The sequence below is a fragment of the Ostrea edulis genome, chromosome 5 (genome assembly GCF_947568905.1).
Source record: "Ostrea edulis chromosome 5, xbOstEdul1.1, whole genome shotgun sequence".
Classification (NCBI taxonomy): domain Eukaryota; kingdom Metazoa; phylum Mollusca; class Bivalvia; order Ostreida; family Ostreidae; genus Ostrea; species Ostrea edulis.
This window is the reverse complement of record NC_079168.1, coordinates 4033173-4046037: the sequence shown is the minus strand read 5'-3', so window position 1 is coordinate 4046037 and position 12865 is coordinate 4033173. Positions and strand designations below refer to the sequence as shown.

The 12865-nt window shown below is 35.4% G+C and overlaps 1 protein-coding gene across 1 annotated transcript; it reads left to right on the top strand.

The window, feature by feature from the left end:
• The first annotated feature begins 2042 nt into the window (after positions 1–2042).
• Positions 2043–11239, top strand: LOC125650214 (spidroin-1-like). Its single transcript, XM_048878291.2, has 4 exons — positions 2043–2090; positions 2315–3022; positions 10290–11036; positions 11156–11239. Exons 2-4 carry the CDS (start codon positions 2318–2320, stop codon positions 11162–11164), a joined length of 1461 nt encoding a protein of 486 aa, XP_048734248.2. The 5' UTR covers positions 2043–2090; positions 2315–2317; the 3' UTR covers positions 11165–11239.
• Positions 11240–12865: the final 1626 nt, after the last annotated feature.

Below are 12865 nucleotides of genomic sequence, written 5' to 3'. Positions count from 1 at the left end.
AGTTATTTTTTTTTTATCAAGTTTCGGATTAAACAATTTTATAAAGTAGTCCTCCTTTGTGACTCCTGAAATTACATAGTCATTATTCATTTTGGTAAACGGAAATATGTTGAAACTTCCAAGACAAGAATTAGCAAACTTTTCGGAACATGATGAATTTCTGATACACTTTTTTACGGATTTGGAATATTTTGTAGTAAATCGGGTGCGCGTCAGAATCCTCTTCAGATTGGGAGCCTGTTTTTTTTTGTTTTTCATTTCAGATTATTTTATTAGGTCTTTGGGATTTTTGGACTGTTCTGTTATAGGAAAACATCTTCTAGTTGTTCCGAAAATATTATGTAATTACAAAAGGAACATTGTTTATATTGCTTTCTTCGTGACAGGGGTTTCTTAATATAGAAATTGGTATATTCCGTGCTTTTATAATTGCCTCATTGATGAGGTTTTCTCGATAATGTTGCTGAAGATTTACTTTCAATTCCTTTTTTGACAGTAATGAAGTGTACATATCCGTCTAGCCATGTTGTATGGAATGTTACGTTTAGTATGAGAAGGGTGACATGAACAGATAAAGAAATATTGATGTGAATCTATTTCTTTGCAATAAAGATGCAAGGTGAAGATAACGAACAGTGATCAATCTCATAACTCCTACAAGCAATACAAATAGATAGTTGGGCAAACACGGACCCCTGGACACACCAGAGGTGGGATTAGGTGCCTAGGAGGAGTAAGCTCCCCTGTTGACCGGTCACACCCGCCGTGAGTCCCATATCCTGATCAGGTAAACGGAGTTATCCGCAGTCAAATCAGTGTGCGAAGAACGGCTTAACAATCGGTATGAAACACGTCAGACAGCATTTGACCCAATGCGAGGTTGTATTGACGAACTAGATCGTTATAACGACCATAGAATTTGCGAAATGTTGACTTCAATCGAGACTGTTGAAATCCCTGTACCATCAACTTGCTTGTCAGTAGCTTACCTCAATTTAAAAACTGACTATATCCAGAACAAGCTTTTGCATATCGAATCAGTTGAGATATATAAACACCATATGCAGGTGATAATGGAATATTGCTACATAAATGTGGAAAGTTGACGATGGAGAAGCTGAAATCATCCCGTTTGTCATACAGATGAGTTGTCAGTTTGCCGTTAATGTCTACTTTCAATAAAATATCTGAGTATGAAGCAGAAGTGGACAACTCTGTGGTGTCCTTTATTTCGAGCTCACAGGGATATTTTTTTTTTTTTTTTTTTAGATAAAACTATTTTGCAATACTCATTGATTTCAAATATTATTCATTTGGTCAAAGTTTACCCTGTTGTGTTTATATATTGGAGGGAGGAAAATATCCTTGACAAGGAAGTCCAGAAAATGATGACGAATCAGCACCATAACATTGGATTAAAAAATATTATTAGGACATTACTGATTTATGAGGAAGTTAGCATCACAAGATGATGACAGTTTATTTCTACAATTCAATGAAAACATTGCTACCCTATCCATTCATAGAGTATTTGAAGAGGATTTGAAGAGGATTTGAAGAGAATAATCATTATACAGCTATCAAAAACGACTATGAGGAATATTAATATACATGAAAAGGAGATCAATTGTTTACTCACATACATTGTATTTGTGTAGGATATGAAAAGTATAAAAAGTATAAAAGCAAAACATCATAAACATGAATAATTAAAAGTATCAATTTTGATGCCTTCTTATAGGTGATAGTATAATGTATCAATTCATTACTGGCAATATATTTCAATTGACAGAGTGATCATCTAAAAAATTTCATTCATTTTTATGACGACTATAGTTTATTCTCGATAAACACATCTCAGAAAATTGTAAATCGAGGATCGTTACTCCAAATGTCATTTCAGTCAATCATTTCTTTATTTCCTTCACTTCTATATTAACTGTATAATTATAACCACAATGGAAATTAACCGCAAAGACCACCATTTAGTGTGACGTCTTTGTTTCTAACACTATAAAAACAGAGACTAAATTAAACAGTTCAGTACGACACAAGAACTGTTGAACTCACAAGACTGATACAAAATCCAGGTAAGCACTTTCTCATTTCTCTGTGTATGTCTTAACTTCTTTTTCATTATTTCACAAAGTTTTCTTCCCTGTCATTCATTATCATTTTACCTCTAAAATGAACAGTACTGATAGGATATTTGAGATGCCTACCATACATAGATATCACTTTCATCAACATCTTCATATATACTATATATCATCTAAAGTTCGTTTAGCAATAAAAAGATCAATTTATATTTTAGAAAATGCTGCGATGCATTGCTGTTGCCTGCATTGTGGCCTGCGCATCTGCAGACTCCTTAGACTACCCCAAATCTGACTACTACGGGGGATGTGGACAATGGGGGTGTGGTTACGGTGTTCAATCACAGGGTCCCTATGGGGGATATCAAGGACTAGTCAGTACGGGTGGCAATGGAGTTAGCACTGGTGTCGTTAGAACTGGAGGACTTAACACAGGATTGTTCGGTCTTGGAGGTGGATCAGCTGCCGCCAGCGCCGCTGCTGCAGGAAACGCTGCCGCCGCTGCTTCTGCTGCCGCTGCTGGTCAGAATGCTGCTGCTGCTTCCGCTGCTGCTGCTGGTGGAAACGCCGCTGCATCCGCTGCCGCTGCTGGTGGTTTAGGATGGAACGTTGCCCCTAACAACTATTGGTACCCAGGACAATACTACAATCATTTCCCCGCACAATACTACACTTACCCCGGACAATACTACACCTACCCCGGACAGCAGTACAATTTCCCAGGGTTCAACTATAACAGCCGATTCTCTTTCCCCTACTCTGGATTGAACCTTGGAGGTGGATCTGCTGCCGCTAGCGCCGCTGCTGCAGGAATCGGAAATGCCGCCGCTGCTTCTGCTGCCTCTGCTGGTGGATTCAATGGTTTTAATGACGGGATCATCTTCGGTGGATCTAGACGCAGTTTTGGAAGCAGGAGACTTAGAAAAGTAAGTCCGCTACTAAGATTTCAAAAGTGCAATACATGTCTATTAATGTGCATAAAACCATTATGTGTTGGAATGTACACAAGTAAATGTACATTAATAATATATATTTTCATTTCAGGTATACTAAATTGGTTGGAGGGACCCCATAATTGTCTGTTACTAATGTCATTTGTTTACATGAATAAATTTTATATATTTGTAACATCGTGTTATCTTCATTCTGTTTGGTTATCAAGAATACTACAATTATTTAAGGTATATTCACATACACAATATACGATATTTTAACTCTTCTTGTGTGAAGTGAAGGAAAACAGGTATTTGAAAGTTCATGATCATGCCTGAGTTTCCATACTAATTTGACAAGAATGCTAACTACTATTGATCTATCGATGAGGAACACGAGGTATCATATTGCTATTAGTACAAGTACCGACATACCCGAGGTCTAGTCAAGGCAACTAACGTCTATACACGTCATCTGGCGAAACGATGTGATCTACTGAATACGCAGCAGGGAAAAGTTTTAAAGTTCTGTTTGATTTCTTGGTATTATTTACACAAATTACATGATATACAGAATGTCTGCATGTCTTTTCTTCAGTTATGAAAAATGTGACTAATAAATTCATGCTGTTTTATACAGTTGTAACATTTTTAAAACACTACAATTGAGTCTAAGAGTCTAGAATCAAATGAATTTATATTTTCAGTGAAATCAAAAGTACAGTGAAATATCACTCTGATCCCTAATAAAAAAATAAAAATGCTGACTTTTACCTCCAAAAGAACTAAACAAGAGAAACAGAGGATTTACAAAACTATCGATAAAACTCGTAGTAAACAAAAGTAACAGAGGACGTATATTTTGAACTTGATACCCCTCCTGAGGACATTTTGAATGTCCTAAAACAAATCTTTCCTGAAGGAAAAAACTGAAAACATATTGTCTTTTTCTCCTATGATTTGATATACTTACTCTGTTTTTTATCAATCGGTATCTTATAACACAAACATTATGCTATGAAATATTCAACAAAAAATTCTATATAGTAAAACTATGACAGAATTAATCACTAGAAGGGCTGTATGGTAATAATCGTTGATATTGATGATAAATGGAATAGCATGAGCTACCACTTTCTGGGAATAAATAAACGGCGTTTTATGTTTCGTAAAGTTTGTTGTGAAAATCAAATTTACCTCTCCTTTATATAAAAACAAGTCAAATATACGGTGAAATCTCTCAAAACCGGCCCCTCAGAAAACCGGTCCATCCTGAATATCGGCCGATTTTTAAAGACCCGGGAGAAATGTTAATATTGCTTTTCAAAGAAATTCTCACAAAACCGGTCACCACTGAAAACCGGGAATCCGTCACTTTTTATAGATATATCGATGACGTTTTGTCTATTAACAATAATAACTTTCTTTCATATGTCGATTAGATATATCCCTGTGACCTCGAAATAAAAGACACCAAAGAGTCGTCCACTTCTACTTCATACTTAGATATTTTATTGAAAGTAGACATTAACGGCAAACTGACAACTCAACTCTATGACAAAAAAATTATTTCAGCTTCTCCATCATCAACTTCCCATATTTATGTAACAATATTCCTTAATCACCTGCATATGGTGATTATATATCTCAACTGATTCGATATGCAAGAGCTTGTTCTGCGGATAGTCAGTGTTTAAATCGAGATAAGCCACTGGCAAGCAAGTTGATGGTACAGGGGTTTCAACAGTCTCGATTGAAGTCAACATGTCGCAAATTCTATGGTTGTTATAACAATCTAGTTCGTCAATACCACCTATCATCGGGTCAAATGTTGTCTGACGTATTTCATACCGATTGTTAAGTCGTTCTTGGCACACTGATTTTGACTGCGGATAAGTCCGTTTACCTGATCAGGATATAGGGCCCACGGCGGGTGTGACCTGTCGACAGGGGATGCTTGTTCCTCCTAGGTACCTGATACCACCTCTGGCGTGTCCAAGGGTCCGTGTTTGCCCAACTATCTATTTTGTATTGCTTGCAGGAGTTATGAGATTGATCACCGTTCGTTATCTTCACCTTTCATAGAATATCTGTTAATAACAATTTGTAATTTTCCCTCAAAATACCGGTCACCTTTTTAAGACAAGAAAATGTTGGTCAGAAGGGTGATGAAGATCGGCCAGGTGGGAGGAATAATCAATTGGCCAGGAGAGACATCATCCACCGGATCTTTGAAAAATACGAAAGGCCTCTATCATTTCTATATTTCACCTGTGATGTCAATGGTGTTAGTGACATCTGACAAGTCCAAGTGACACTTTCAAAGTCTACCCAAAGATATTGACCTCAGTATAAAACTCCATATTGTTCCACCACACTATCGTATGGTCCAAGTGAATTAAGAACAAACCTAATACTGGTAATCATAATTATCAAACGATACATTAATTTTCTTGATTTCCATTGGCTTAAAATTCCTGAGAAGAATTCAAAGTACAAATTGATATTTACTACTGTACTTTTCACAAACGCCAACTCAAATTTGTTAAAGAGATAAGTGATGGACATAAACATTGTTTTTACTACCTATTTAGTGTATTAATTGCAGCAATCATACTGCTTGGGTTGAAAATAAACATACAGTCAGTTATTTTGTTTTATTTCCAAGAGTGAAATCATCGTCTTTGAACACTATACTATACATATATGGTTCGTGGTATGAAGAAGAAATATCTAATGAAAATTGAAATAAAATGTCTCTAAATGGAAGTTCTCGGCAAAACGGCCATCCCTCTAAACCAGCCGGGTTTTTGGTTTGGTCCGAGAGAAGTTACAATGTATCTTATCACACAGGGGCGCACTTCAAGATATAACATGTAAATATTTCTTTATTTAGAGCACAACAAAATTATGAAGTCTTTCTATGACGACATATTTTATGTTAACATCACAATAGTTTCTATACAAAAAGTAAAGTGAGCTACATACCACTCTGTTATAGATACAAGAAAGCAAGATATAGGACTCACAGCGGGTATGATCGGTGGCAAGAGGATGCCAACTCCACCTAGACACCTGATCCCACCTCTGATATATACAGGGGTCCGTGATTGACTAACTCTCTATTTTGTATTGCTTACAGGAGTTGTGAGATTGATCACTGTTTTTTGTCTTCAATTTCATTTTACAGTTAAAATTAATCTACTTGAAATACAAATTTACGAATATGTTCCATTTCTTTGTTATTATCATTTTTGTAATACAGTATAGATATCATCAATATTGATATAAACAATGCTCATGAATAATTCATTCTATTTGAAGGATTGCTTTCTCGTATGCACAATAGATGGTGAATACGAAAATGAAATTTAAATGTACCTTTTTTTTTTAGAACGGTATATCCTTAATGCATATTTCATTACTATCTTGCTTTTTTTTCATCTGCATTTTTCATTAGAAATTGCGGTTTGAAACTTAGATATATCTACATGTACATCACATGATGTATTATAATTAATATTTGGATTTGTTTTGTAAAATGTGTCTGCGTGTTTCATACCAATTGTTAGGCTGTTTGTCACATACTTGTTTGGACTAACGATTACCTCTTGTTTCTTAATCAAAATATAGGGCTCACGTTGGTTGTTAACGGTTCAAAGGGGTGCTTACTCCTTTTGGGCACCTGTTCCAATCTGGTAAATCGATGTGTTTGGGCCTCACTTAAATTTGTATTCTTTATAAGATTTATGATATTTATAACTGTTGATTATTTTCAATTGTTCATTGAAAGTTCAAAACTCTAAAACAAAAATACCAGACTAAATTCAAGTTAACATAAATCTTATTGAAATTGCAGGTGTTTAGTAGCATATCTCATATGTCATTATGTTGTGACTTTTTTTTTTACAACTGCATCAATCACAAATATAGACAATTTATGTGACCTGTAATAGAATTTCAAAGTCTTTTCATTTGAAAAGAGTGTTACCTGGATATGCCCTTGACACGAAACCGAGAACCCCGACTTTCATTTTTCTGTGTTTCAAAACATATACTCTTAAGAATTAAGAAATGATATGCAATATCAAAATGTGACGATAACGAATAGTGATTAGACTCATAACCCTTATAAAGAATACAAAATCATGAGTAGGGCAAACACGAGTCCCTGGACATACCGGATATGGGGTCAAATATCGAGGTCCTGTCGACTTATAACACCTTCCGTGAACCCTATATCTTGATCAGGTAAACGGAGGAATATCTTTTTTTAAAATCAGAGTGTAAGGAACGGTCCAACAATTGGTATTGAACATGTCAGATAGCATTTTACTCAATGACAAGTGGTATTGAACATGTCAGACAGCAATTTACTCAATGACAAGTGGTATTGAACGTGTCAGACAGCATTTTACTCAATGACAAGTGGTATTGAACATGTCAGACAGCATTTTACTCAATGACAAGTGGTATTGAACGTGTCAGACAGCATTTTACTCAATGACAAGTGGTATTGGTAAATTAGATTCGTTATAATGACCATAGAATTTGCGAAATGCTCACTTTAAACGAAAAGTTTGAAACCCCTTTAACATCAACTTATTTCTCAGTAACCTGGCTCTATTTAAAATTGATCATACGTAGAACAAGCGAGTGTTTATTCAATCGACTGAGAGACATAAATACCATATGCAAATGATAATAGAATATTGCTACATAAATATGGAAAGCTGATGATGGAGAAGCTGATGTCATCCCGCTTCTCATCAAGCTGATTTGTTAGTTTGCCGTTATCAGCTATGTTCAATAACATATCTAAGTAACAAACACAAGTAGATGACTCTGTGGTGTCTTTTATGTCGAGTTGATTAAGATATATCGAATCGACATATCAACGAAAATGATTATCTTTAATAGATAAAACGTCGTCGATACATACACAGCAAGACCTTATTTCTTCTCATGTAGAGGTTTATAGATAATTTCTGCCTCGTAGCATGTGAAGGAATTTGTTTAGATTTTTTTTACAAAAAGGTTCATTCTGCTTAACACGACATTAGTACCTAAGTATGTAATTCAGTACTTTACAATCTTTATGTACATGAATTTAGAATTTTTTTAAAAGAATGTTTTGAAAATTTTCCTTTGCAAATTCAAATGTAAACAAAACCAACCAGAGTACTGTATCAATGTCGTGGACAATAAAATAACTTTTAAGACTTTTTCAGGAAAGTTTTGACTGATCGAGTTTAGTGACCTTGTAGAACAGTATTTATAGGAAATACAAGACAAACTTCTTCAGAAAATCTTTGTATGTTTATTCAGGTGAGTTCCATCTTTTTTTTTTATTTTGACCTACATTACTTTTATAAACCACTAATAAAAATTATGTACTTTCCAGTAGAATATAATTTATATCGTTTTACGTAGATATCTATGATTAACAAAATCTATAATATGCTATTTTCAAATTAATGAAATATAGTAACAAATTATCTACGGCCTAATTAATTTCGTCAGTTTATGGCAAGGTAAACTAAATATAACCCTTTTTGTGACTTGTTTTGCTCTTTCGAAACTGCACATACAAGATACCTTAAATATACAGTGCATATAACCCTAAGATAAATACTGCAATCCAACTTTTAATCGCATTCGAGGAAATTCCGCGAGATTTCCGAGAACCTCATAGTCACGAATATTTTTCGTCGCGAACCAGTCCTTGAATGTCTCGCGTAGGCTCGGAAAAGTCAAAATCGCGAATATTACTTGCCGCGAAGCAGTTTAGCACAGGTAGATCGCAAAAGAAAGTAGCCGCGAATTAAATTTGGTTTACAGTATTATATCACAAAAACGTAATTATCCTGAGTAATACATCGCTGTAGCAAAATGCGACAATCATAATTATATCTTATTTACATATAATTAATTCTTTTGTATGAAATAATTGATATCGTATTCTTACAGGCAAGGTCTAGATATAAATAGCCTGTCTAGTTACTCTGTGAAGTGATGGTTAGCGCTAAATTAAATCCATGAATTCATTTAAGTAGAACCTTAACTGTCACCATCTGGAGATGCTAATTTCCTCGTGAATCAGCAATGTCTTAAGAATGTTAACTCATCCAAAGTTATAGCGATGATTCGATGTGATTTGTTTTCTGACCTTCCTTGTCAAGCATATTTTACACCCTTCAATTTCTAAACGACGGAAAGGAAAATGTTGAAGGAAATAATAAAGTGCTATGATTAAAGGTCTAAAATTTGTCATCTGCAGGCAACAGAAAACCGGCAATGGGGAATATCAATTACATTTGAATATCGATTACTGGTATAAAAAAAAGAAGAAGAAACAACCTGACACACTGTATTTGTGTATATCATGAAAAGGAAAAACTGTTGAAAAGAAACACATAGCTGTTGGACATGATTACTCCAATATATTAAATATGATATATCATTTTTGGTTGTCGTTACACATATTGATATATCATTTTTGGTTGTCGTTACACACATTGATATATCATTATATACAGTTCTAATACAGAGAGCAGTACGAAATAATTGGTTTCAAACATTGTATTTTTATTAAGAGCTAGATCATGTTAGCAATATAATTCGCTTAGATGAAAGATATGATTTTATACTTTAGATAAGGGCATCTCGGATCAATGTAAATCGAGGATCTTGTTTCATAGAATCATTTCTGTCAATCATTATTTTACTTCCTTGATTTCGTTATTAATTGTGTAATTATCAACACAATAGAATTAAAACCGCACGAGCCACCATTTAGTGTGACGTCATTGTTCCTAACAGTATAAAAACACAGACCAAATTAAACAGTTCAGTACCACACCAGAGCTGTTGAACTCACAAGACTGACACAAAATTCCAGGTAAGTACGTATGTCATTTCTCTGTATATGTCTTAACTTCATCCAATTATTTGTGAAATACAAGAACTGCGATTTTAGCTCATCAACGCTATTCTACTTTTAAAATGAATACAGCGCTAAACAACTTTTTTAAATGCCTACATTAGATACATAAAACTTGCAAGGAGACTAGCAACTACATGTACACCAAACTTTATCTAAAGTTCATGTGGTTAATAAAACATAATATTACTTTCTACTAAATGCTGGGATTAATTGCTATCCAGGTGTCCGTATTTTCCCAACTCTCTATTTTGTATTGGTTTTACGATTTATGACATTGCTCACTCTTTGTCATCTTCATGTTTTATTACTTTCTAGAAAATGCTGCGATTCATTGCTGTTGCCTGCATTGTGGCCTGCGCATTTGCGGACTCCTTAGACTACCCCAAATCTGACTACTACGGGGGATGTGGACAATGGGGGTGTGCTTACGGTGTTCAATCACAGGGTCCCTATGGGGGATATCAAGGACTAGTCAGTACGGGTGGCAATGGAGTTAGCACTGGTGTCGTTAGCACTGGAGGTCTTAACACAGGATTGTTCGGTCTTGGAGGTGGATCAGCTGCCGCCAGCGCCGCTGCTGCAGGAAACGCCGCCGCTGCTTCTGCTGCCGCTGCTGGTCAGAATGCTGCTGCTGCATCCGCTGCCGCTGCTGGCGGAAACGCTGGTGCTTCCGCTGCCGCTGCTGGTGGATTAGGATGGAACGTTGACCCTAACAATTATTGGTACCCAGGTCAATACTACAATCATTTCCCCTCACAGTATTACACTTTCCCAGGACAATACTACACCTACCCCGGACAATACTACACTTTCCCAGGACAATACTACACTTACCCCGGACAGCAGTACAATTTCCCTGGGTTCAACTATAACAACCGATTCTCTTTCCCCTACTCTGGATTGAACCTTGGAGGTGGATCTGCTGCCGCTAGTGCCGCTGCTGCAGGAATCGGAAATGCCGCCGCTGCTTCGGCTGCCTCTGCTGGTGGATTCAATGGTTTTAATGACGGAATCATCTTCGGTGGTTCTAGACGCAGTTTTGGCAGCAGGAGACTTAGAAAAGTAAGTCTGCACGTAATGTTTCAAAAGTACAATATATCTCTATTAATGTGCATAATATTCACTATGTGTTTGAATATTGACAAGTAAATGTACATTAATAATATATATTTTCATTTCAGGTATATTAAATTGGTTGGAGGGACCCCATAATTGTCTGTTACTAATGTCATTTGTTTACATGAATAAATTTTATATATTTGTAACATCGGGTTATCTTCATTCTGTTTGGTTATAAAGAACACCACGATTATTTAAGGTATATTCACATACACAATATGCGATATTTTAACTCTTCTTGTGTGAAGTGAAGGAAAACAGGTATTTGAAAGTTCATGATCATGCCTGAGTTTCCATACTAATTTGACAAGAATGCTAACTACTATTGATCTATCGATGAGGAACACGGGGGATAATATCGCTATCAGTACAAGTACCGCCATACCTGAGGTCTAGTCAAGGCAACTAACGTCTATACACGTCATCTGGCGAAATGATTTGATCTACCGATTACGCAATAGTGAAAAGCTGTAAAATAATTCCATTTTTACTGACGATGGATTCTTGGCAATATTTACACAACTTAGATGAAATGCAAAATTTGAACACGCCTTTTCTTAAGTTATGATACCTGTGACTCATAAATTCATACTATTTTGATACAATTCTAACATGTAACACTAAAATTGGGTCTGAGAATCTAGAATCATATCCAACTATATTTTCAGTGTAATCAAAAGTGCAGTGAACTATCACCCTATTTCCTCATTTAAAAAACTAAAGATACTGACTTTTGCCACCAAAAGAACTGAACTGGAGGACCAAAGCATTTTCAAAACTATCGATGAAAATCGTAGTTGACAAATGTAACAGAGAACAGGTACTAGTATTTTGAACTTGATATCCCTCTTGAGGTTATTTTGAATGTCCTAAAACTAATATATTCTGAAGGGGAAAACTGAAAAATTAGTTTTCCTCTACTCCTAAAATTTGATGTCTCCACTCTAATTTATGTCAATGTGTATCTTATCTCACAAATGTTATAATATGAAAAATTCCAGAAACAAGTCTATACAGTAAATCTATGACAGAATTTCGATTTTGCAATTAATTACTTGAAGGGCTGTATGGAAATAATCGTTGATATTGAAGATAAATGGAATCTCATGAACTACCACTCTCTGGAAATAGATAAACAGCGTTTTATGTTTCGTAAAGTTTGTTGTGAAAATCAAATTTATCTCACCTCTATATAAAAACAAGTCAAATATACGGTGAACTCTCTCCAAACCGGTCCCTCAGAAAACTGGTCCATCCTGAATATCGGCCGATTTTTAAAGACCCGGTAGAAATCTTATTATTATATACTTTCAATTTCATCTCTTCTTTTTTCTTTAAAATTTTGCGGGCATATATCACACGATATATGCCCGGAAACATTCCGGCCCGCAAACATTACGTCACAATCAAATTTCTACGCCGTTAATTTTCAAATTTTTCGTGTTTTTCATCTTTTACTCAGTTAAACCGATAAAGTTATTGTTAAAAATAAAATTATTGTTAGTTTCTAAATGAAATTGAAAGTATATAATAAAAAGGTTATAGACTTTGTATGGGAAATATGACGACCTCGTTTTTTGGTCGCGAACGGACCTCGCAAGCTCGGTCCGTCTACGCGCCAAAAAACTCGGTCGTCATATTTTCCCATACAAAGTCTATAACCTATAAATATCATCCCTGTAAAGCGGACATCGGTCACTTTTTATAGAATATCTGTTAACAAACATTTGTAATTTTCCCCTCAAAATACCGGTCACGTTTTAAGACAAGAA